The sequence below is a fragment of the Ictalurus furcatus genome, chromosome 9, assembly GCF_023375685.1.
Source record: "Ictalurus furcatus strain D&B chromosome 9, Billie_1.0, whole genome shotgun sequence".
In the NCBI taxonomy this organism is placed as follows: Eukaryota; Metazoa; Chordata; class Actinopteri; order Siluriformes; family Ictaluridae; genus Ictalurus; species Ictalurus furcatus.
The window spans coordinates 3,147,501-3,173,054 of record NC_071263.1 but is presented as its reverse complement, the minus strand read 5'-3'; the positions used below and the strand labels follow the sequence as shown (position 1 = coordinate 3,173,054).

The window sequence follows — 25,554 nt, the reverse complement described above, 5'->3', positions numbered from 1 at the left end:
TTCACGCTAACGCCACCGTCAACACCGCCGTCTCGGAGACCGCTAACTAGCCGAGCCGAATCTCTGCCGCCGTACGGCCGCGTTGCATTCTGGGACTTTGAGTCTCCATGACTTCTGGACTGGATTTTTCTTTCATGTGCTGGAAGCTCTACTAACTTATCAACAACAACGTCCTCCTGTGACATCAGAGCGACGCACGACTGCTAACTTCTCACAGGAATAATGGAACCCCAGCACCATCCAAATAATAATAATAATAATAATAATAAGCGGCGCCAGAATTGCTCAACGCATCATACATATTTCAAGGTAAGCATATTTAATATGTTTCAGAGTGGAGTTTTCCTTTAATACCACTCTAACTTTATAACTTTGACGTCCTTGAGAGCCTCCGCTAGCTGATTCTCCAGAGTTCAATAAAGGCGGGGAGATAAAAGCCGGATCTGGCATCGTGCTCGTTCTTCTCAGCCATGGGAACTGGCCCGGACTCATCGGCGTGTGTGTGTGATGGTGTTTGCTTTAGATCTCTGTGTGAGGAGCTGGCTCAGACTTCGAGGCCGTGTGCAGCAGAGACGATTAGCCGGCTCGTAGCCATATGCTGACCGAGCGGCGTAATCGGTCTCTTCTCGTTAGGCCAGCGCTGAATGACAGAGGACGGGGAAATGCCCGAGCGTGGCTTACTGTTGCCTCTGGAGGACGTTTTGACAGCCGGTGGTTTGCTGTTGTGACATTTTTGTCGGGAAAGGTTGCAGAAGTGAACGTGTGAAGGCTCGATTGCGGTGCGGTTTATTTAGGAAACCACTAGCGAGCGTCATTCTCAGAGAGAAGCTGAAGGTTCTTCGAGCGCCGTCACGAACATCAGCACGCGCTGAGGAGCAACGTATTTCGAGATACGGCGTTGCGTTTCGTGATAGTCGGCAGTTCTTGGAAACGATTCGTTACAAAACTCTACCAGGCTCTCTAGAGGAAACGAGAAGTTTGGCTTGTTTAGCGACGGACGGCACGTGCAGCGCTGACCTGTCGCTCTGTGGGCGGGGCACCTGAGGCTGAGTTTACAGAGCCCTTATTTCCTGTCGTCTAGGACACTTTTCTTCCCTCCAGACCGACATTTTAATCAAACATCACCTCCGTTCTACGTATTCTACGTTTCATTTTCTTTCCTAATTCTTTAAACGAATCGACGACAGGGCGGCGTGACGCGGCCCTTCCGAGATCAACACGTCCCCGAGTCTTTTATTCCATTTACACCGCAAGAACTTACCAACGAATACAATTTTTCATTCATTAAACAGCAGAGTAGTAGACGTACTTTTTATCCATTTATAGCTACATCATGTAACGTCCAAGATACGAGTTAGTTCCTGTTCTCGCTCGTGTTATAGCAGCGACAGACACTCGTTTCCCTACTCAAAGCGTCGGAAAACTTAAAGTTCCAGCTTTAAAGAGCTCAAAACGCCGAGCCGTGAACCTGTACGCCGTCTGCTACGAGCTGCTGACGACGCACCGCGTATTCGTTTTCCTCATTTACCCTCCGAGGCGGAAAATACCCCAGTGACGGCGGAGATAATGATCAGATTAAAGCGTCTCTCTGTAGAGTAAAGGCTCTGAATACCGCCACCGTCACACGCTGGGTATAATGAGGTGCGATACGCAGCACAGCGGGAGCGCCGCACGTCAATGAGTAAATAAAGAGGGCAGAGAGTGCGTCGCGTTTAATCCACTTCCTCGGCTTACAGGTCACACACACACACTTACAGCAGTTTCACATCGGTAGTAAACTCAACGTGCGCTTCCCGAGTATAATTAAAGGAGCCGTTTGTAATATTTAACTACACGGTGTCCCAGAAGTCTCCATGAATAGAGGAGGTCATACGTGCATATGGTGTCGCTCCATAACCGGGGAAGGAACCGGAAGACTAACCCCATGTTGACGAGTTGAAATTTCTGGTGTAGGCCTGCGTTACGGCCGCGGTTATCTTTGACGTCGGTCTACGACGTGCTGACGTTTATATAGGATAATCCTCATAAACCAGTTCGTTACTCCTAACGCGCGTTACGTTACTTTACACCAGAAGAGTTTTTACCCTCGTCGGTTTCCAGGCAACCGAGACGCAGCCCTGGGCGGCAGCACGCCGGAGGAGAATACGTTTATTAATTGTCTTTCCCTGACACACTGCTGCTTTTTTTTTTTCCCTTGCAGCTACAACAGAACGGCTTTATGAAATAGAGACCTGTCACGACAAAACTCTTCTTATTATTATTCCTTTAGACGGAGATTCCGAGTCCTCTCTCACCTCAAACTGCTTGCCATTTGTCTCGGCTGTCGGCCTGCTTTAGATGACGGATCTGAGGACACAGAGTCGGCGTGCAAAAACAAACACCAGCAGCCCATTAGCTCCCCGTGTGTGTGTGTGTGTGTGTGTGTGTGTGTGTGTGTGTGTGTGTGTGTGTGTGTGTGTGTGTGACAGTAATAAGCAGGCAGCAGAAATGTCGTGAAGCCGTTAGAAGAGTAAATGAACGGGTGATAACTAATCACTTCAATCAGACAAGGACGACACAGCTGCAGCGCGCACGCACACACACACACACACACACACACGCCGTACAACACCACCTCACAACCAGACGATGTTATTCCGGACTAATATATCCACTGCTTACGTGTTTATGGATGTAAAGAGCTGGGACGTAAAGAGCACGCCCCCATGACGGCGCCGCGTGACGGTTACTCGCCGTCTCACACTCTTACCTTGCTGTGCTGCGCGGCTCGGAGGCTCTGGCGATGATGTCGCTTCGTCTCTACGTCGGCGTTACCCGAGGCCTCGGACACACACGACACGTCTGCAGAGAAAAGACAACGATGCTTACTCGCACATCCTCGACGTCAACAGCTGGACTGACGTGGTGATGCGGGATTTAACGCGTCAGACGTCTGGACGATTCTTCTCGCGAGCGTTTTCCCCCCCCGGAGCAGACGGGAAACAGAGCCGAGCGGTTCAGGTTTAAAAGGCATCGTGGAGACGTACGAGGAGTAACGATTTCAAATCTTTTTTCCAATCGGGCTTATATAGGTTCATCACAACACCCTGCGGTTGATTCTTTTACTATAACAGCATGACGCCGGGTCTTCTATTCCCAACATGGAAAAACGACTGCTCGGGTTTTCCGGCCTTTTCTAGAGCTGGATAATGGGAATTATAAAAGTCTCCGATCTAAAAAGTTGCAGTCATTTCAGAAGTTTTGTTCAGGATTAAAAACCTGTGTGTTTAAAATGTCCCCCCCCCTCTCTCTCTCTCTCTCTCTCTCTCTCTCTCTCTACATTGTAGCTTGATATAAACAGAAACTTTTCCCCGTGGAGAGCGGAACACGCCGCAGTGTGTGATGGAGCTCAGTAGGTGAGATTTCATTAAACGGCGTCTCACTGAGTGAGTGTTCGTGATCTCCCTCATCCTCCTCCTCCTCATCATCACCTCTGCTGAGGAGAAACAGCGCCCCTACAGGCCCGGACACGCAACCAGCAGCCTCCCGGTCACGACTGGGTAATGAGGAAGACGCGCTCAAGGTGATGGTGATGATGGTGATGACGGAACGACGCGGAGTGAAGCTGAAATTAGGGAAATCAGCTGAAGCGGCGTTAAGGCCAAAGGTCTAATCTGCATAAAAATCTATTTAAACTGGTTTAATGATGCGTTCTGGAATCTGGACTCTCATTAACCCAGTTTAATGATCTGATTAATCTTGCCTTTTTTTTTCCCCCTTCCTTTTTTAAAGTCATAATATCGGTGTGTTATGACTTTTCATTCTTTCTTTTTTTAATTATCTTTATTTATTGTATGCAAGAAAACCCCACAGAAATACACAAGTTTGACTTCTAAAAATACATCCACACATTTTCCGTTATTACTTTAGGTATTGTTATGCAAATTCTATTACAATTAATTCCATTACATCTGTTCCTTTTTTTTTTTTTTTAAAAATCATCATAATTTACACACACACACACACACACACACACACACACACATTGTTTTAGGATCCTTGTGGGGACATTCCATTGACATAATTAGCTAATACAGCTGAGTAAAAACACTACGATGCACCTAAATGTCAATCTGGAAGGAAACCTTTTGGCTCGTATAGTTTTCTAAATAAAATCTACTGTACAATTTTTTATTTTTTTTTTTAAATTAAAAAGCATTTTTCATACATATGGGGACCTGACAAATGTCCCACACAAGTTCAACCCGTCATTCCTATCCTATCTTCTTATATAACACACACACACACACACACACACACACACACGGAATGTTAAAAATACACATTTACCTTGAAAACACAACCATTTTGTGCAGAATAAATAAAACTGGGTGCCGAGGTGAAAAAAAATTAGGTCGCCGCGCTAAAAAAAAAAAAAAACAAACAAAAAAAACCTTTTCTTTTTATTTATTTTTTCTCAGGGAGACCATTAAAGGAATCAAAACACCGAAACACCTTTCACCTTCCACACAATGAAAAACACTCGTTAAAAGGTTACCGTGTATGAAGGGAAAATAAATAAATAAACAAACAAACAAACGTGTCCTCTGAATGCCGGGACGCCGTCCGGAAACACGGCAGCGCTTATAAAGTCCTGAAGCGAGACCGTTCGATGACGGTCCTTTGTTTTTCTCCCTCCTGTTTCTTACTGAATCATAAGAACGCTGACTAAATTTCACTTTAAAACGCCACCTCACAAGTGTTTGTGGTCGTGTGTGTGTGAGATGCAGAGTGTGATAAAGTTCACTCAGGAAGACTTTCACGCTCTGTGCGCAGAATACTAGCGCCGTTTCAGGAACTTAAAATTAATAATAATAATAATAATAATCCTCTCCGCGTCCACGCGGTGTAAACGGGTATAAAAAGCCGGATTGGATTACAGGATTCCAGATAAGAGGTGAACGTGATGATAGAAAGGTCTTCTATCTTCACCACGGCCATGGGGAATTCCGGATCGTGATCGGTCAGGTGGTGTCGATTACTTCTCTAGAACAGCGGCTCTGACCGTCGCGCAGCTGCAATCGTTTATCGTTTCTATGGTAACCGCTCATTCACGGGGGGTAATCGTCGGTGTGGTGACGTTGTCTGTGAGGACGTGTTTATTTAACTCCGTACGGGAGGAGTCTACAGCGTCGGACGTAGAGCGGTAAGTTTTCCGACATCTTCAGGACGGGTTGCTCGGTGACGTGACGAGCTGCGTTTTTTTTTTTTTGTTTTTCGAGAAAAAGAGTGAGTGAGTGAGAGAGTACGACTGTTTATAGCCGCTATAACGTAAGCGAGAACAGGAACTAACTTGTCTGAACTTCCACAAGGTTAAGTGTAACTATAAATGGATAAAAATGACAAAATGATGTTCTTTGATGAATTAAAAATGATTCTTTAAAAACTGTTAGCAGATTTGCTGTTCTAGAAGAGGAATAAAAAGACTCGGGGACTTCAAATCAAATCGACTCAATGTCAAAAAGATGAATTACGCGAATCCAGAGCTTCATTTATAAACAATTTTGATTGAAATTATTTTTTAAATAGCCAAACGATACAAGTTTATTGACAGAATTAAATTTAAGTAAACATGTCTTCTGTTGTTTTTGTCAAATCTTTTGAAATTCTTGTTATCTGTGGTAATCACACCCACCCATACACACACACACACACACACACACACTACAGAGTTTCCCTTTAAACACCGAACTCTTTCCCAGTGTTGAATACGTACCTACAGAACACAGCAGCGCTCCGTCCCATCTACACGCTCTCACGCGGGCCGACGAGCGAGGACAGACGATTCCGTTTAGAGGAAGCAGAAGGCAAATGGTAAGGGTTTTGGAGAGGAAGTGCGGTGAGGCGCGACAGGCGTCAGAATCTAACTTTAAAACACGTAGAATAACGGCGCAGCAGCTGCTACGCCGAGGACGCGAGAGCGATCCGCTGTAAACGGTTCCGAGTCTGATTTTATACAGAACGTCGCAAATGCACCGCTACGTGAAAAACAGGAAACGGGAAGGAAACACTGCTCAATGAATTACACAACCATCCAAAATGTGAGCTTTCTTCTTTTAAGAGAGAAGAGGTTCACAGGGCGTCTGTATGTCATGAGAGGTGTGTGTGTACATGTGGACAAAAAGACACCACTGTCATTAACATTCATTAATATGAATGCCAAGCATTATGCACAGGTAACTGTTTGGATCTGTTAGGTGTGTGTGTGTGTGTGTGTGTGTGTGGTGGGTGTGTACCTGTAGCGGACTTGGCTCTATGATGGCGGTACAGGAAGTCCCTCGCTGGCTGCAGGCTGCTGCGTGTGTGTGTTAGGGGTGCGTGTGTTAGGGCGGTCGGCTCTCGTCTGACGGTCAGGTGCAGCGTGTTCTCACTGAACAGGGTCTGAATGAGAGAAAGGTCCAGAGACGACACCTGACAGCCGTTCAGAACCAGGATCTCATCGCCCGGCCTCAGACCTGGCGAGAACACACGGGGGGGGGGAGAGCAGGGTGTAGAAATGTTCTTCAGAGACGAGAACTATAAACTCTTCTAACTCCTCAAAACCACGCAATGATATTCTCCTCAAGGAATAATAACAAGATGAAAAATGTCAGCAACCAGCACTGTTTGAAAGAAATAAAACTGATTTTTGTGGAATTAAAAGGGGTCCGGAACTCTTCAAAGCGTAGGAAAGGGGTCTGGAATCCTTCAAAGCGTAGCGAAGGGTTCCAGAACTCCTGTGAGAAATTAAAATGACTCTGGAGGGCATCTGAGGAATGGGGTTCGAGGGTAAAAAGGGTTCGAGAACATAGTAATGAAGTAAACAGGTTCCAGAACTTGTCTGGAACTGTTCTATGGAATTCCAGAACTCTTTGTACGTAGGAAAGGGTTCTGGAACTCCTCTCAGAAAATAAAACGTGTCAGGAAGGTGTCTGAGGAACTTAAAGGGTTCAGGAACATTATTAATGGCTTCCACAGGGTTCCAGAACTCGTCTAACGACTGATGAATGAAAAGGACACTTTCCAGAACACTTCTGAGGAAATAAAGGAGCTCTGGAACACTTCTGAAGACTTAAAGGGCTTCCAGAACTCTCGCGTTAAACAGATGGGCTCCAGAACGTTTCTGATGAACGGAAGTGATCTGGAACACTCCTGAAGAATTAACAGGGTTCTGTGGACGGTCCGGACGCGATAAACCGGCGACGCATCAGATCCGTTATCAGGAGTGTAGACAGGCGAGTCGTGGTTTTATAGACGTAGACGTGATAAAGGCGAGTTCGTTACCTTCACCGAAGGCGATTCCATCGGAGAGAACTTCAGTGACGAAGATGCGGCTGTGGCTGAGACCGTCCACATGTCCTGTAACGGCAAACCCTGAGGGACAGAACAGCGAGAGCTGAGAAACTGAGCCGAGCACTCAGGAGACCATCCTTACACTTGTACAGGATGTACCGTGCGTGCGCGCGTGTGTGTGTGTAAGTGTCTTACCAAAATCCCCCGTGCATGTGTGCTTGGTCATGTGGAGAGTGTACACACTGAGAGCGCTGACCTCCAACTCATCATACAACTGACAGAGAGAGAGAGAGAGAGAAGCACTTAGCATTGCTCATTTAGCTTAAATATGACACTTAAAACGCTGTAACACTCAGCATTAACGCTGCCTTCACACTCTTATTTTTCTCATCCGCCTGCACACATTTTACACGTGACTCTAAAAGAAGCGGGCGGAAGGCGGCCGCTTTCAGAAAGTGCTTTCGTGTGCACGTTTTGATCGCAGCACTACTCCCATGCGCCCCGTGACCTCTCGAGATGGAAGTAAAAACTACCGAGAGTAATAAATCTAATCTAGAGATGAAGATAGCCCGGAGTTCTGGTACCAAGTCCTGAAGGAGCTCGTGTGGTGCTGGAGTCCAGATCTCCGTCTGATCGTCCAAGCATCTGCGCAGACGCAGGCAGTGTACGCTGGGGTCCAGGTTCCGCGCCTTAGAGAGGAAAAACACAATAAAGACGCTGCGCAATACCGACTAACGACTCTCGCATTATTAGTTTGTATAAAACCGAGCAAAACAGTCTGCGACCCCCCCCCCCCAAAACAGGCTTCAACCAATCAGGGCTCGTATGCAAATTATTATTACGAGGAAGACGACGTCGAACCTGGATTATTACTACTACTGACATCATTAATGTTAGCTAAATAAGCCAGCTAGCTAGCTTTCAGTGTTTATTTTTGTTGCAGAAAACTATGAGGAGATGATAAATGTTCATCAATGAGCGCATTTCCTAAGTAAAAAATAAAATTCACTCGTACTCAAAATACATCACAAAATGAAATGACATTTTTTGAACAAAAGATCAAAAGGGTAAACAATAAAGACAATTTTTCCTAGCCTTATTTGCTCATTTACCAAGGGTGCCAATATTAATGGAGGGCACTGTGTAATATTATATTTTATATATATATATTAAAATTTAACCCTTAAAAACAAACAAACAAAAATGATAATTACTCCTAATTAAAGTATACAAGTATATTTTGTCAGGTTTGTTTACTAGCATTTACCTAGCCAGCAAGGGACCAAAGGGGCGTGTCTAAATTGCATATTCATGCATATTCATAGGGTTGGGTGTTTTTAAATGTATATAGTGTAGCTGTTACCAGTAGGGCTGCATGATTTCTGTTTTTTGGGTTTGTTTTTTTAAGAATTGAGATCACGATTTTCATGCCCAGTTTTCTAAGCTGTAAATATGTAAATAAAAAAAAAATATATATTAAAAAAAAAAAGTTAAAAGAAAGGGAAATTAAATACAAAAATTTTAAATACAAAAATTTCATCAAATGAAACCAGTCTTCTGATAAAATGTTTTTTTTTTAAAACAACTCTAATCCCAATCAGAACTTTAATTTGTCCTTTAATAATAATAATAATAATAATAATAATAATAATAACAATAACAATAACAACAACAACAACAACAATAATAATAATAATAATAATAATAATAATAATAATAATAATAGTAGTAGTGTAGTGTCCCTCGCACCTTGCAGGCCGTGTTCAGGAGCTCCGTGACCGTGTGCTGTTCGCTCAGAGCCACCGTGACCGCCTGATAGTCGGGCATGTAAACCCACACCGGCTTCTCCGCCACGCCTCCTCCGTCCCACTGACTGCCATCGGGTGGAGCCAGCGAGTAACCGTCAGCCAGCGCGTCCAGTCTCTGTGAACATCAGAGCAGAAATCACACATCTCATCAGAGGAATGTAAAAGCGGGCACAGACTCAAAGCGGCCATTAATTCAAGCCGCTCGTTCTTCTGACTGTAACGAGCGTGTAGCTGTAAAGAACTGCTTCAAACCTGGCATCCATCCGAGAGTCTGAGATAAAAATATCTTTTTAATCTCTTTCTAAGCCACTGATACGGTTCGACTAAAATACACAAGAGCTTGTTTTCACAACTGGAGTCTCGGGCTTCAACTGTGGAGATACTGTACATTAAAGGTGCAGTATGTCATTTTTAAAGGTGTCCCGAGAACTGTAATCACCACATCATCCCCAAGATTCCTTTAGAAATGTATTATTATTATTATTATTATTATTATTATTATTATTATTATTAGAGCTGCAACAACTAATCGATTATGCAAATTTTTGTCAACAAATCTCTTTATCGATTGGTTGGTCTGCGCGCGGCACGGGGGAGATTTACTCATTAGTGTTCCATTTGAGATGATATTACTTTTCTACAATCCACACGCTAGACGTTAGTGCAGGGTGCCTAGTGTAAGTGTATAGTACTTCATTTGGGACACAACTTTAGTATTTACTTTCCGAAGCGTATTTTCAGAAGAGAAGTAACGTAGCACTTTTACTAACCGGAAGTATAAGCCGCTTCCTACATGACGTCATACGCACGTAATGCGACGGCACTAGCTTTAGCCTAACACCCAGAATCGCCGTACATGACTTTCTTTTCTCTCAATGACCATCAGACGGAGGCGAAATCGTCACGTGACTGAGGAAGATGATGTGCGAGCTCCAAGTCCTCTAAGGCAGTGGAGAATTTTATATTCAATACCACGGAGAAGATTTATAAACTTTATAAAGCGGAGTTTGTGTAGCACGAGCACGACAGTCACGCTGTCGCGAGTTGCTTGAAAGGTTTAGTTTAATGCGAGTTTGACATCATATGCCGTATCAGTGTAGCTTCAGTCGTTTATTATAACGGAAGTGACGTGTTAGTGACGAGGCCGCGTTGCTCCTCGCGCTCTGTGTAGTCACGGTGATACACAGTAGGAGCGCGAGTAAGATCTGTAATATCTAATTAAAACATTATGTTGAAGGGTAAACACAAGTAAAATAATATTCCTAAAGGCAGTGAGGAACAGAAACCACAAGGTGCAGTGAAAGAGTGTGTATTATTAATGTAGGACCGTAGTTTAATTCCGTGCTTTTGGTGCGTCTGTAAAAAGTAATGCATAAATACTATTATATATTTTATATATTTAATGTATAATAATTTATATATATATATATATATATATATATATATATATATATATATATATATATATATATATATATATATATATATATAATGGCACTGAATTAAACTACGGTCCTAAATGAATAATATATTCTGGTGTGTGTGTATTGGGTTCTTTTCAGTCTTATATAATTAGACAAACAGTTGTGTAAAGTTTTAATCTGAAGTTTATATTTGTAACACTCAGTTTGTGGATTTAATTTTAAATAAACAAACAAAAAAAGGGTACTGAAAGTTTGCCCCGCCCCATCCGATTAATCGAAATAAATAAATAAATAAATAAATAAATCGGCCAACTAATCGATTATGAAAATAATCGTTAGTTGCAGCCCTAATTATCATCATCATTATTAGTAGTAGTAGTATTATACTGCCTTACCTTTACATTATAATTATTTAATTTTTTATTCGAATTTTACACACATTTACATATATATATATATATATATTTACATATATATATATATATATATATATATATATATATATATATATATATATAAAGATTTTTTTTTTATTTTCTGTCACTGCTATTTATTTCATTTTTATTACTTTCCTGGTTTTTTTTTTATTATTATTATTGACTGCATTATTTGACTGCATTCTGACCTGCATTTTAAAATGTAAGAAAGTGATGTAGTATAACAAAGTTTAAATAAAGCCCCTGGGCTCCGCCCCTTTCCCTTAAAAGCCGGTGGTGGTTCTGCAGGGCAGTAAATGCCTCAATGTTTATATAAATTGTGTCATCGTAAAAATGACACACCGCCGCTTTAAAGCAGAGAATATAGGCTTTTAAACCGAAAGTGACTCACGAGTAACCAAAATAACACGATACACACAGAACCTAACGTGACTCCTTCAGGGTGTTTGCCGGTTAAAATGAAAAAAAAAATATATACGATGCTGTCCGCATGCGCACACACACACGCACGCACAAACACACCCCTCTATGTTCCATAACTGAACAGAACAAAAAAGCTTTCATTTTGAACTCTCCAGCTCCGAGACACAAAGTCGCAATGAAAAATTGTGCCAAGAAAAAGGGACACAACGCTCTGGCAAGTGTGTGTCACCAGGTGGAAAGGAAACCATCTGTGTGTGTGTGTGTGTGTGTGTGTGTGTGGGGACACAATCCGTCACTGAGCTGCTCCAGTAAAATAAGGCTCTATGTAAGTAATAAAGCACAGTGTGTTGTGCTGTTAGAGGAAAATAATCAGTGATGCGGCGGTATGATGAAGCAGAGTCACCGTGGCCTCCCTGAAGATTTTTATTTTCCTCCAGCAGCACGCCCTGCAGCGTTTAATTCCTCTTACAGCACAATCACAAAAACACAGCATACTTTTTATCCGCTTTTGGTTACCATTAGTGTTCCGTAAACCAAGTTAGCGTCTCACTTGCGTTATAGCAGGGGTGGGGCGAGAGGCGAGGGGCGAGGCGGGGGCGAACAGACAGGGTGTGAACGCAGTAAAGTGAGTGTAAGAGGAGTGATGAGAGCATTTATAAACTTTAAAACGAGTGAAATGTTTAATGGAGCTGTGAGCTGATGGAGACCGAAACAGGAAGCAGCTTTCGTGGCGCTGCGTATCAATGTATAAAATAAAATAAAAAATGAAAGCGTGAGTCACTCCATCGGAGCTCTGGTTAACGCATAACACACACACACTTACTTAACGCTGACTTCAGTCACTGCTCACATTCACACAGGTACACACACACACACACACACACACACACACACACACACACACACACACACACAGCTGTAACGGTCACAACTCTGAGGAGAAACAGTGGCCTTGTTCATGGAGCTGGTGGAAAGAAACTTGTTTCATTGCATATATGTGTGTGTGTGTGTGTGTGTGTGTGTGTGTGTACACCGCAGTGTTCCAACTGTCAACAGTCCATCAATGACCAAAAACAAATACGCACTGAGCCCCTGTGTGCGTCTCTCTCTATGTCTCTCTCTGTCTGTCTCTCTCTCCACGTCCGTCTCGGTCTGTCTTGCTCTCCACGTCCCTCTCCACATCTGTCTCTCTCCCCGTGTCCGTCTCTCTCGCTCTCTCCCTCTCTCTCTATGCATCTGTTGCTCTCTCTCCACGTCTATGTCCGTCTCTCTCGCTCTCTCCCTCTCTCTCTATGCATCTCTGTTGCTCTCTCTCCACGTCTATGTCTGTCTCTCTCCACGTCCGTCTGTGTGTGTGTGTGTTGAAATCTTTACTTTTGACTTTCCTTTCTAAAACAGTCGATGATTTTTTTTATAGCAGTTTCACTGTTTGGTTTTTTTAAATACGGAACAGGACAGAATGGAGACTTCCTGTCTGAGGTGACACCACAACACCGCTTTAACACCGTCTCCTAGCAACCAGGCCTTGTTATATTTAGAAAAAAAATATTTCAGAGCTGAGGATGATCAGAGTGAAAAACAAAATAATATCAAAATGAGTTACTATTATTATTATTATAATTATTAAATATCGTACAGTCTTAAAGAGTCTCAAAACAAAAACCCGAGGAACGAAGGAAGGACGTGAAACGAGAATCGGATGAAAGGGAATCTTTGTGGCGTGATGTCTGGAGTCCGGAGCGGAAGACCACATCAATACTCATCACTGTCTCGGTCCAGAGAGACGCGAGCAGATGTCCTGCTGTATAAAAGCAGCCTTCACAATAACGCGTGTGTGAGTCAGAGTTAAAAACAGACGTGAGGGAGGAGAGGAAAAAAAAAAACATTCCTCTGTGCACATTCCTCTTTTATTCCAACTCACACTGAGCACACGCAAAACACGTGATTTACCTCTCTGCTGTACGGAGGAACTGAGCCCAAGTGTTCTCCTGCAGCGCTGTCAAACACCTGAAACACACACACACACACACACAGACTGTAACTGTCTTACTCTCACTCTCAGACAGTAAGAGACAGAGAACGTCAGAGAGACAGACAAGCAGAGAGACAGACAAGCAGACGCAGAGAGACAGTGAGAGAGACACACAGGACAAAGAGAGAGACAGTCAGAGATAGAACCAGAGACAGAAGCAAACAAACAGAACGACAGTCCAAAAGAGGCAGACAGACAGCTTTGATGGTGCCAGTGAGAAGCAGAAGGCATGAGGATGGAGTGAAAAACTGGTACTGCTGAGAGACTCCACGCCCACACACACACACACACACACACACACGTAATGCACAAGTCCATGCATTTCATAATTAGTAGGCGACTGGTGACTGTGTCCTAACGGTGAAATAAAAATAAATAAATAAATAAATAAAAATGGGCAGATCACCCAGTTTGTTGACTAACAAGTCTCTTTAGCCGGCACAGTGTGTGTGTGTGTGTGTGTGTGTGTGCGCTCACGTTATCAAGTCAGGCCCTCGTCACTGCTGTGAGGAACTAAACACCATTAAGGAGCAGAGAGAGAGAGAGAGAGACATGAGGGCTGAGTCAGAAAACCCACTTTAATATTGGCGCCCTGGTGGAGGTCTCCTACACAACCCATCCGTCTGTCTCTACAGATGTCACCCGAGCTGCAATTTACCCCGTACGCCTTTTAATAATTTATACTCCCTCTCCATTGCGCACCCCCCCTCCCTCTCTCGCTCTCTCTCTCTCTCTCTCTCTCTCTCGGCACTCAATGCAGAGCGGCGTCGGTGTCCCGTTACACTGCACACGTCAGGGAGGGACGTGAAGGGGACCTTCCCAAAACAAGCACTGCGTTAAAGCCACGTGGGGCAGCGGTGTAGCGTTTCAGGCAGCGACAGAGTGTGTGTGTGTGTGTGTGTGCGCGTGTGAGTGTGAGCACAGGACCACAACAGCACTGCGACGTAGCACGCAAGGCGAGCAGAGCTTCTCTTCTTACCTCACAAGCACCAGTGTGAGAGCAGTAGCTCATGGAAATGCAATCCTTGCCAAAGAAATGAAATAAAAGAGAAATAGATGCTTTATATGTATTTACGTAGCGTCAAAGTGGCCGTGCAGTAAAGCGTACACTTCTAAAGACCTTCAAGAGAGAGAAGGCTGAGCTTGCAGACTGTACGACGTCTAGAAATATCGTCTCTCTCAACGTGATAATTAGCAAAAGATGACAGGATCCACAAACGCCGGGATTTCCCCTCGCGAACGGCGCTGCGTTCGAATTCTTTAAAGCGTGCTCTACTGTATAATGCTTAGATCACAGCAGATGAGGCTATAGAACTGCATTCTGCATTCTGATTGGTCAGAAGAGGATGAACTTCCTGCAGAATCACAGGTTTGTATGAACGCTCGGGAAAGAGTCGGGCGCGGTACCTGGGAGGCGCAGGGTCTCTTCTCCCGGCTGCGTTTGGTCAAACTGTCCAGGCCTTTGAGCGAGGAGAACACCCCTCTCCTACTGCGGCTTCTCTGGGACAGGGACAGAGAACGCTTCCTCAGCGTGGCCTCGTCTCTGGAGCAGATCTGAGAGAAGAAAAAAAACTTTTGACGATTATATGTTTTTAATCGATCTGTTACTATAGAAACGATAAGGTATTAGAAAACTCGTTTGAACAGAACAACTATTAATAACAATATAAATGTTTCTATGTTCAGAAGTGATGAGTCTGACGGGGGGGGGGGTGTGTGTGTGTGTGTGACTGACCAGTGCGTGGAAAGAGGAGACGGAGAAGATCCCCAGGCGGCCGAGAGCAGCTTTCGAGGGACGGCTTGCGGTGGCCAGGAGGCTCTTGGGGTTGGGCAGCTCTCCTCCCTGCAGGCTGGCCAGGTAGCAGCGCATACGGAACAAATCGATGTTGAACCTCTCCAGGTTCTGATCCCACTGCTGGATCTGTGAAGGAGCGAGACGGGAGCGAGGGATGAGACGGGTTCTCGGAGACAGCAACGCTGAGAACAGTCAGGGCTGTGTGTGTGTAGCAGCAGAAAAGTAATTGCCCTCAGATGTCATGGAGGGTCATGATTGGGCGCGGTGGGAATCTGAGAACAATCCCCCACATCACCATTACAAAACTCAACGCTGTCACCGTATTATATTCCTCTCTTTATTTTTATTTAAAGGATGCAGAAATGCCTTCTCGCGTTTTTGTTTTATTTTATTCACTGTATTCAGTCTAAAGATCCTTTCCACAAAAGGTGTTTAACTTTAATCACTTAAAAAGAGTACTTTTTTTAAACAGGGTGCCTTAAATTATTTAAATGCGGATTTAAATGCGGATTTTTTCCCATTTTAAAACTTGGAACGTGTCCATTTTACCACAAAAACAAACAAAAACAGTATTTTATTTATATTATATCTATAAACAATATATTTTATGCAACAGAACATTTCAAATACCAATCAATATATATATATTTTTTTTTTTAATTTACGTATTTACAGATTTTTTTTTATTAATTTTAAATCTACATTTAAATATTTAAGATTCCATGATGCACTTTGTCACCGAAAACAACTCTAATAAATAATAAAAAAAAATAAATAATAAATAACATTTCCAGAACTTCTCATTCGAAATCCCCCTTTAAAATCGAGAACAGTAAAAAAATATATATATATAATAAATAAGTTCTCAAACTGCATTCTGCAGGTAAGCTGCAACGTGAGCATCGTAAAGCACATCATCAGTTCATTAGAAAGCTCCCCGTGAGAAAACGACACGGTTAGTTAATCAGCCGCTCGTTAATATTCAAACGTATTATATGAATATGAAAATCTTTTTTTCAAAAGCTTTATTTTAGCTTGATCTTAGATGAAGCTGGAGTCTCTTAAGCGCAGAGTTGTTTCCTGATAAGTACAAAGAGACACAAAAGGGTCCAGGTTCTAATAAACTGACCTGGAACTCTTTTTAAATTAGACTCGGTTCCTGTAGCGAGGACGGAGAGGAACGTCTCACACGCTCACTCGCTCACTCAGCTGGCACTGATTAAAAACGACACGACTTCAAAGAGGTGCAGCTCCTGAGATGAGGTTAACCTCTTACCCCTCCCCAAATTCCTCAAACACTGCCTGGTACTCCCTCACCGAATATACGCCCCCGGTTCTCTGCCCTCTGCCCTCCTCCTGACCCCTGCGCCGGGGCAATAAGCGTGACTGAGAACCTGGAAACAGCTTCGCGCCGGTTTTCGCCATCGGACTGAGGTTTATCAGACGCAGAGCAGAACGGCATAAACCACAAGGACATGAAGGCTAAAAACGAGTCCTTCGGGGTTGTCCTTAAAGGTTCTTTAGGTAGAACCCTACACCACCGTGTTGGAATCCGCCCCTTTAAACCATCTTATCAACCTGAGAACCTTTAAATATCCAAACAACCCCCGAGGAACCATAAAGTTAATATTCGTGGTTCTCGGTCTCTTTGTGGAAACCATTAAAAGTTCTATGTAGAACCCTACAACAGAGTATTTCCCCATCACAAAGAACTTCAATCAAAACCCATTTAGGAAGCTAAGAACCCCTCACTATCCAGAGAACCCCTGTGGGTGTAGTCAGTGTTTTTCGTTTAGTTTTTTTCCTTGGAGGGGGAACCCTTAAAGGTTCTGTTAAGTGTAGAACTGTAAAGTCAGGGTGCTTCCTATTGTAATCTAGTTACCGATAAAGGTGATGAACCCTTTTAGAGCCAGCTTAGTACCTTTAACCAACTAAAGAACCCCTAAGGAACCCTTTTTCCTAAGAGAGTTATTACGGATTTACGTTGTAGAGTTAACATCTGAGAACCTTTATGGAACTGTGTCTGAGTTTAAGTCTAGAACCCTTCTTTGTCCCTGTAGTTGGAAGAACAGCTAAGAACTTTTAACTAGCCAAAAGAACCCCTGTGGAACCTTGTTTCCTAAAAGTGTGTATTAAAGGTTCTTTGTCTGCTTGGGGGGCGGAGAGACCATTAAAAGGTTCTATGTAGAACCCTACAACAAAATACTTTCTCATCAGTAAAGATTCCAACCCCTTTCGGAAACCCCTGAGGTTTTAGCTCCTTAAAGCTTCTCCGATTTGCCCCACCGTCTGAAACCTGGGACACACCCACACTAGCTTTTGCTCACCTGGTTCTCGATGGCCTTCCTGTTCTTTGGATCGGTTACAATAGACAGCTGGAGCTCCGCCATCTTCTTCATCTTTCCGTCCATGTCGATCTTCTGCAGCAGACTGCGGATCTGCCCTCGGAGCAGGAGCAGCGTGTCCTCCTTACCATGGCGCTTAGCGACCAGAGACGCGCTGGCCGAGTGGATCGCGGTGACCCAGTTCTCCAAATCCGTTTGGCTGGTGGCCTAAACAGAGTGGACGGGAGAACATTCGCAGAGAAGATTGGCATCGTTATGAATTAGTGATCCGGTTTCACGGGTTCCTCTCCAAAGTCTCCATTTCCTTGGAGAACCGACGAGATAATCAGACAGGGATAAACACTTTCTTAAATCATTTCTACTCCTTTTAAAAAAAAAAAAAAAAAACGGCAGAGAACCCGTAAAAATCCACCCAAAGAACCCCTGAGGAATAATTCCCAAGCATAAAGTTCTCCAACCTGAACCACTTTAAGAACCCTTAAATACCAAAAGAATCCCTTTGGTTTATAGGAAATATTTTCTGTATTCACTGCTGCTTTTTTTTTTTATTTAAAAAATTAAAAAGAAAGCCAAGAACTCTAATGGGGTTCAACTATCCAAAGAACCCATGACGAATTTATTTATTAATTCAACTCTAGAACCCTTCTTCGTCCCTTTAAGATCCCTTAACAATGACTAACACGCTTACCGAGCTGAGAACCCTTACCTATCCAAAAGAACCGCTGTTTTCTTAAGACTGGGTTCACGTCAATGCCCGAGAACCTCTTTAGAAAAACATGCGCGAGTGTATTACAAAAAGGAAGTTTAAATAAAGAACCTTTAAGGGTCCTCCGTCACCCTGAGCACGCATTAACGGGTTAGCGTTAACATCCGAGAACGTGTTCAGTAATGCACAAGCGAATATGCTGCGTGACCCCTCTCGCTCGACACCCTGAAAGGTTCTGCGTGGAAACCTGTACCAGAAAGTTCTCTACCCTGAACCCGTACAGGAAGTGGAGCCGCTCGGTGCTCATTTCTGGGCTGAACAAGACTTTTCATGACAGCTGGCAGGACGCATCGTTCCGCATGAGCGCTCCACATTCCCAGCATTCCACAGGACACATGTAGGCAGGGTTCTCACCGCCCCCGTCTCGGATGGACGCCGGACGATAGTTAAAGGCTTCTGAAAATACCGTTCTCCAGATGCGGCTTAACACGGAGCCGTGTAATTCACTTCTCGGGCGCTTTTGTTATTTATTTTATTTCACGGCTGCTGGGTTCTCGGTTCTGCTACGACACATTTTCCTCCGTTAGCATCTAACAATATCAGGTTCTGAGACTTTTTGTTAAAAAATAAATAAATAAAATCACTCTAATGCAGCACCAACGCTTTGGACCTACCTGAAAGAGGTAGACGTCTCCGTAGGCATTGCTGAGGCAGAACACGTTCTCCTTCTTCGGGTGTTCGGGGACGGCCTGGACTATCCCGTCCTCGGCCAGCAGAGCGTAACTCGGTAAAGTCTCCTGCTCCGGAGAACCTTTCCCATACGTCTCGTAAAACAGGAGAGTGCAGCCTGAAGGAAGAAAAGACGGGCGTTAAAGTGGAATTAATAGGATCTCAAGGCGGGTTCTCACGTTTATATTCCAATTATGACTTTTTCTATGTGCACGTAAACTGGAGAACTGTCCTGCAACCTGAAGTAGGAAATAAAAGCCTTGGAGGCATGCGGTTGGACGAAATGAATCAACGACAAACTCCTCGCCTTCTTTTGACTCCCAACGTTTCTTTAAAATCAAACGACGACACGTCACGTGCTTTCTCCAACTGTAGTCACGTTTAACGTCACGGATTTCCTATAGAGAACGTTTGCGATCGGCTTGTTCGGAATCTGACCAATCGGAATCGAGAACTCGAGTGCGCCTTACTCAAAAACGCACCTTTAAGAGTCACCCAGTACTGCTTCCACTTGCGTCTGGCCACCAGTTCCAGCTTGCGGTCTTTGTGCAGCGTGAGCAGAGGCTTGAAGGTCAACCAGCCAGCTCTCCTGACCACACCCTGCTCCTTCTCACACAGCAGATCCAGCTGCTCCAGCGAGCCCACCGTCTCCTGACTGCTACTCTCCGTGTCCTCCGCAGAGTTCTCGCCTCTTTCCTCGCCGCTTCCTGCCGCCGTGTGGCTCGTCTCCAGCTCCCTCATGAAGTTGTCGTAGATGTTTTGCCGCAAAGCGTCCGTACCCGGATGGAGGGCGCCGAAAGATCCGCCGCAGGAGGGCAGCACCTGGGATTGGGAGCGGCCCCGGGACGGGACCTTGGGGTACCCCAGCAGACTGGACACCTGAGACGGCGAGCTGGTGTCGGCCGTCAGACCGTCTACTCCGCTGTCGAAACAATCGACAGGCTCTTTATATCGCGGCTCCTGGGTGAGAGAACGAACACAAAGTGACGTTAAACAACTACGAGCGACGGAACGTCTTCGCGGTTCTAAAATAAGACTTCAGATAGAATTAAACTACAAGGAACTTTAGAAATACTAACTAATTAAAGCACTCCTCCATTTAAAACATTATGGCTTTACGTTCTAGAGTTCTAACGTCCAAGAAGCTCTCTTGTAAATATGCGCACGTGTAAACGCTCTTACAAAAACAGTTTCAATCTAGAACCCTTAAGAGTTCTGAGGACCCTTAAATGTTCTACCTAGAACCCTATGACGGATCATTTCCTATTCGACCGGGTTACAGTTAAACCTCATGAACCCCTTTAACCCCCTCATGAAGCTAAGAAACCTTAAGAACTATCCAAAGAACCCTTGAGGAACCCTTTGTCCCAAGAATAAGCACCGTCTAAGAACGTCTTTTGCAAATATGCACAAGTGTATACGCTCTTAAAAATCTAGAACCCTAGAAACATAAAAGGGCTCTTTGTGCCTTTGGGTGGACCCTTAATGGTTCTTCAAACAACTCTATAATAAAGTGTGCAAGTCAAAGGTGAAGCTGGAGAACCATTTTATCCCCGGAAGCTGAGAACCCTTAATTAAAAGCAATTTAAAGAACCCTTGAGGAACCGTTTTCTCTAAGATTTTGTTTTAAACCATGTCCTGTTTTGAAATTCAAGAGTTTAAAATAAAAAATGTTTTACAACAGATCTACAACACTTAAGGGTTCTTTGTCCCGCCCGATGGGTGGGATTAAATGTTCTATGTGGAACCCTATTACAGAATGTAGTCGGTAGAGTAATTCCCAAGCATAAAGTTCTCCCGCCTGAACCCCTTGAGGAAGCCAAGAACCATTAAATACTAATAGAACCCCTTTGGTTTATATTAAATATGACTAATTAAGCACCAACATCGTTTGTCCTTCATTTTACATCCCTGTCGTCATTGTCTAACGAAATCAGTCACGTAGCACGTGGACGAAAGGGTCGGAGAACACTGTCGGTACGTCTCAAGTAGGATATCACTCGAGTGCGATTAGCGATACGTACGTATTCATCACGTAATCACAGATATTGATCATTTTGATCGAAATAGATCAAACGGCTTAAAGATCGGACTGTTGCCCGATTACGTCGAGTGTGTGAAGAACATCAAGAAAAGTCCACGTCTCACGCGATTCCCAGCACGTGAGCGGCGGACAAAACAGACGAGTGCACTTCAAAGGCAACCTGGACGCAGACGAGAGCCCTTCCTTCCTCACGACTCGGCTTTAAAGCCGGCAGCTGTGTGTAATTACAGACGAGCGCGACGATGCCGCTTCAGATGGCTGATCCGCTCTGCAGCCAGACGAGGTCCGTGTACCAGCTGCAGGATCATGCAAGGAAGAGAGCTAGAACTCGAACCGCGCTGGGGTACTTCAACGCAGGTAGAGAACGCGGCGGCAATAACCGGCGTGAAGAAGGCCGCTGGAGTCACGGCAACCGGGACCAGAGCGATCATAAGAGCAATCAGGGCTGTTCGAATCACAGATAATCGATTGGAGGGGGGGGAGGAGCTATATTCAGCATACAGTTAGCTAAAAACATGTTGCCATGACGACGCGATTTTATTTTTAAAACATTTTTAAGAACGCTTTCTTCAAGTTTCAACACCAATTACTTGGTTACTTAAAGAAATGCTGAAATTAATTAAATTATATATATTTTTTTAAATTATTATTATTTATCCCCGCCTCCATCTTCATGTGTAAAATAGATTATAATAATTTTTTTTTTTTTAAACGTATAATTGGTAATATTGATATAAAAAAGAAAAGAACAAGAAAGAAAAAAATGACTCTGGCACTTTCTATTTTTCGTTATTTTTTAAAAAATTTTTTAAGTTTAGTTTTTTAGTACACATTCTTTTAGATATTTTTATTTATTTATTTATTTATTTATTCATTCTTTCATTAATAGTCGAACAGTGCTGTAGCACGTCTGCACATTTAAATACTGTCACGCATATTAATTTAACATTTAACGTAAAACTATTTTCAGGTATTGTGTGAAAGTACCACACCCCCCCCCCCCCCAAAACCCTGACTGTAAACACTACGACTTTTCTTCCTTTTTTTTTTTTTTTGGTAAACACAATCAAAGTGAAACGTTACGCCTTTCATTTTCCTTCACGTGAGAATAAACACAGGCGGTAAATTATAGTTATGTATTTCTGGCTTAATTGTGGAAAAAAGCAGGCAACGGCTTGAGTAAACAGTCTGAGAACGAGCGAGGCAACGCCGAAAAAAAGACAAGCAGACTGTAATAGAAGAGAACGAACGCTACATAAAGGAGCCACTATGGCTCTGAGGCACATCATCAATGTGTTTGTAGAGATATGGAGCGACTAATCTTTACTGCACTCGCTCAGACCTAGTGCCCTTCAGGACACTAATTACCCCACGCGGAACGAGGACACCTCCTGGGAGCGGATCAGGAACGACCCGTATACCCGAGTGTGAATCGTGGAAATATCTCGCCGAGCTAAAGCTGTAGCGCCCGAGGCTTCTCACGCTCGTAATGTCACGGACGTTTCTCGCGGATAAAACAGACAGACCTGGAGAACTAACCTGACTGTCCTGATGTACTTTATAGAAATCCCGTCCATTAGCATATCCGTGTTCTTCGCTAGCAGACTCACAGAGCAAATCTGACGCGTGTTCCGAGCTCGTCGTCGTGTCCCCGGTGCACAGGTCTGCACCGGCGTGTCGCCAGTTTTATTCGGTAACGCCCTGTGGCGTCCTTCTTGCCGACAGCTGGCACGGTGCGACGAGCAATATTGCTCACCGCATGGGACAAAAACAACAGCGACCTGGCGATGGCACGCCGCACAGTCCCAGCCAAGATTGGGTCAGGCCTTCGTTTAAGGTTTACGTAGGAATCTTATTCATTCGTCGCAATATACAGATCAAGCCTGTAAGCGGAATACGAGCGGTCAGAGCTGCTGTTATAGTAAATTAAATCAACGCCTTCCGACCGATCAGATCCAATCTAACATCAAAAACCAGGCTGGAATTGGACTTGCCTTGCTTTCAGGTCTATACAAACAAACCTGTGGAACATTCCAGCAAACGCACCCTTACCTTCGACTTCTTCTTCCTTCTGGTCAAACTCCCGGTCCAATCGCTGAGCCTCCTCATCCTGTTCCGGACCGGTTCCTTCGTTCCGGCGTTCTCCGCGATGGGTTTGGGTTTGGGACACGGTAAAGTGAAGGAAGAGTACTGCCTCGCCCCCGAGGACTCGTCGAGAACAGGTTCTTCCATCACGCACACAAACGAGGACCTGTGTTTGAACGAGAGCTCATTTGCAAGCGTCAGATGTTTGGCGGCGGGAAAGGAGGCGGCCGTGCCGGGGTCCCGGTAAAGATGGAGAGGAGGTAGCTGGTCGTCGCAGTACTCGATGCGCACGGAGGGAAGCGTCTCTGATATCCTGTTGGGCGAGGCGCCGACGCCGACGCCGATGCCGACGTCGTTCAGCTCGGCACCGGGCACCCAGGGCGAGTCGTACCAGCTGCCTTCTGAGCTCAGCGAGCCTCGTTTGCTCATCCTGGTGATGGAGCCATTCGCCGCCAGACCGGCGTCTCGATCCGGAGCGGGCACGGACTGAGACGTTGGGGAAAACTTCAGCAGCTGGACGGGACCTCCGTTCTCACCAGGAAGCGTCGAGTTTTTAGACATCTGGCTAAACTCGACCCGGACGCTTCCGTCACTCTTGATCATGACTCTCGGGCTGCTCTGATCTTCCAGTTCCTCCGGTTCGATCTTCCTCTCGGGCGTCTTGTATCCGTTCACGGCGTGACCGTTACAAACCCGACCGTTCTCCTCGACGCGACCGTTCTCGGACATCGCCCGTCCTCTCGGAGAACCGCTCCACTGAGCGCTGATCCTTCTCTTCGCTTCTCTTCCTTTGGCGACGTAGTCATAGTGCCTCGACATGGACGACTGACCGCACGCCTTGTGCTGAGACAAACAGCCGCGCGATACTGTTTTGGATTTGTACCCGGGACCTCGTGAGCCTTCTTTGGAAGAACGGAGCTTCACTGAATAGGACTTCTGTCTGTTAGGGAGCGTGAAGCTACTGCTCCGAGACCCCTGAATGCTGTACTGGCTCTCCGAGTTCCCCATCCCTGACCTGGAACGCAAACAGCAAACGGTCGTCAACAGTTTTCATAAACCCTGGCTTAAAACAAGCGTGACACATGATTTCCACCATCTTGAAAACTTACCAGTTCTAGTAATCATTACACAGCTAGAGCTTCACAATCTGCACAACCATCATCATCATCATCATCTTTTGGTCAGCTAGCAATCCAACTCTGTCGAATTCATCTGTTGGAGATATTAAAAAATAAATACGTTATTAAACGTGTCCATCTTAAAGCCTCCAAACGTCCACACAGATGAAAGACTTTTTGCTACAAGCACTCGGAATACAACCTCTCAATAAGCCGACCTGATTGGTCGATATGTAGTCACATGTTTATTTTCACAGACAATTTCCCCGTTCAAACTTCAAGCGGTACTCTTATTTTTTTTTTTCTTTCCCCGTGTACCACGAGTGAATCATGACTTGCCCGGACGGTTGGGAAAAGTTTTTGAAAGCTGCCTTTATTTCGGTCGGTGTTTATTTTTAAAACACACAAATTCCAGAGGATTTTTTTTTCCCCCTCTCGTGTGTCGCTGAGCAAGCCGGCTGCAGGAGAAAGCCAAATAAAGCGCTGGCCAGAAGACGCTTGTAAAGCGGTGTTTCCACCCCGTTACAAAAAAAATAAATAAAATACATCGTTAAATAAATAATAAACGCTCGGACTCTATACCTCGTACGCTCGTCTGAGATGCGTGAAGTAAGCAAACGTGTGCAGATGTGTCGTTTCTTCTTCTCCAGATATCAAAGCACCCGAGGAGATTTTTCTCTAAAAGCACGCTACCAGGCAGAGTTAAAAGAAAGAAAGAAAAAAAAACTAGCATACTTTAAAAATCAAGAAGCGACGCATTTGCATGTGGTTTTAAAGTCAAATCATGCACGCAGTGCCTCAAACACCTGACTGTGGGAAAAGGAGAAGATCAGGAGAACATCTGCTCCTCATGCGTCCCTTCTCAAACCCCCCCCCCCACCCCCCCACGTCCCCACGTCCCCACCTTCTGACCTCCTGATTAGCATCGACACCGATTAGCGCTTTTTCCACAGAGCAGGTGGCGAGAGGAGGAGAAGCGTGTGCTCGAGTCAGCATGAAGGACGCGGAAGAAAGACGGTTCTCTCGCTGTACCAGAACAAACAGAGAGAGACAGAGAGAGAGAGAGACATGCAGAGAGAGAGACAGACAGAGAGAGAGACAGACAGAGAGAGAGACTGAGAAAGACAGAGACAGGCAGAGAGAGAAAGAAAGAGACAGACATACAGAGAGAGAGACAGACACAGAGAGAGACTGAGAAAGACAGAGACAGGCAGAGAGAGAAAGAAAGAGAGAGACATACAGAGAGAGAGACAGACACAGAGAGAGAGAGAGAGAGAGAGAGAAAGACAGGGAGAGA

At 44.6% G+C, this 25,554-nt stretch overlaps 1 protein-coding gene across 6 annotated transcripts in view; it reads right to left on the bottom strand.

Annotated features, from left to right (window-relative positions):
- tiam2a (TIAM Rac1 associated GEF 2a) overlaps nucleotides 1-25,554 on the bottom strand; it is a 58,986-nt gene that overhangs the window by 15,868 nt on the left and 17,564 nt on the right. For 4 of the 6 annotated variants that reach the window (XM_053632330.1, XM_053632335.1, XM_053632333.1 and 1 more), the window contains 14 exons: nucleotides 24,249-24,351; nucleotides 23,107-24,154; nucleotides 19,493-19,970; nucleotides 18,956-19,128; nucleotides 17,558-17,782; nucleotides 15,171-15,356; nucleotides 14,843-14,989; nucleotides 13,354-13,410; nucleotides 9,061-9,234; nucleotides 7,896-8,000; nucleotides 7,507-7,585; nucleotides 7,303-7,392; nucleotides 6,276-6,494; nucleotides 2,750-2,841 (listed from right to left, as the gene is read on the bottom strand). In XM_053632330.1, the coding sequence (XP_053488305.1) occupies nucleotides 2,750-2,841; nucleotides 6,276-6,494; nucleotides 7,303-7,392; nucleotides 7,507-7,585; nucleotides 7,896-8,000; nucleotides 9,061-9,234; nucleotides 13,354-13,410; nucleotides 14,843-14,989; nucleotides 15,171-15,356; nucleotides 17,558-17,782; nucleotides 18,956-19,128; nucleotides 19,493-19,970; nucleotides 23,107-24,147 (3,066 nt within the window). In that variant the 5' untranslated portion in view covers nucleotides 24,148-24,154; nucleotides 24,249-24,351. Of the gene's footprint in view, nucleotides 1-2,749; nucleotides 2,842-6,275; nucleotides 6,495-7,302; nucleotides 7,393-7,506; nucleotides 7,586-7,895; nucleotides 8,001-9,060; nucleotides 9,235-13,353; nucleotides 13,411-14,842; nucleotides 14,990-15,170; nucleotides 15,357-17,557; nucleotides 17,783-18,955; nucleotides 19,129-19,492; nucleotides 19,971-23,106; nucleotides 24,155-24,248; nucleotides 24,352-24,839; nucleotides 24,947-25,554 lie in introns of all 6 variants that reach the window. The other 2 variants (XM_053632334.1, XM_053632336.1) reach the window with 2 other exon arrangements.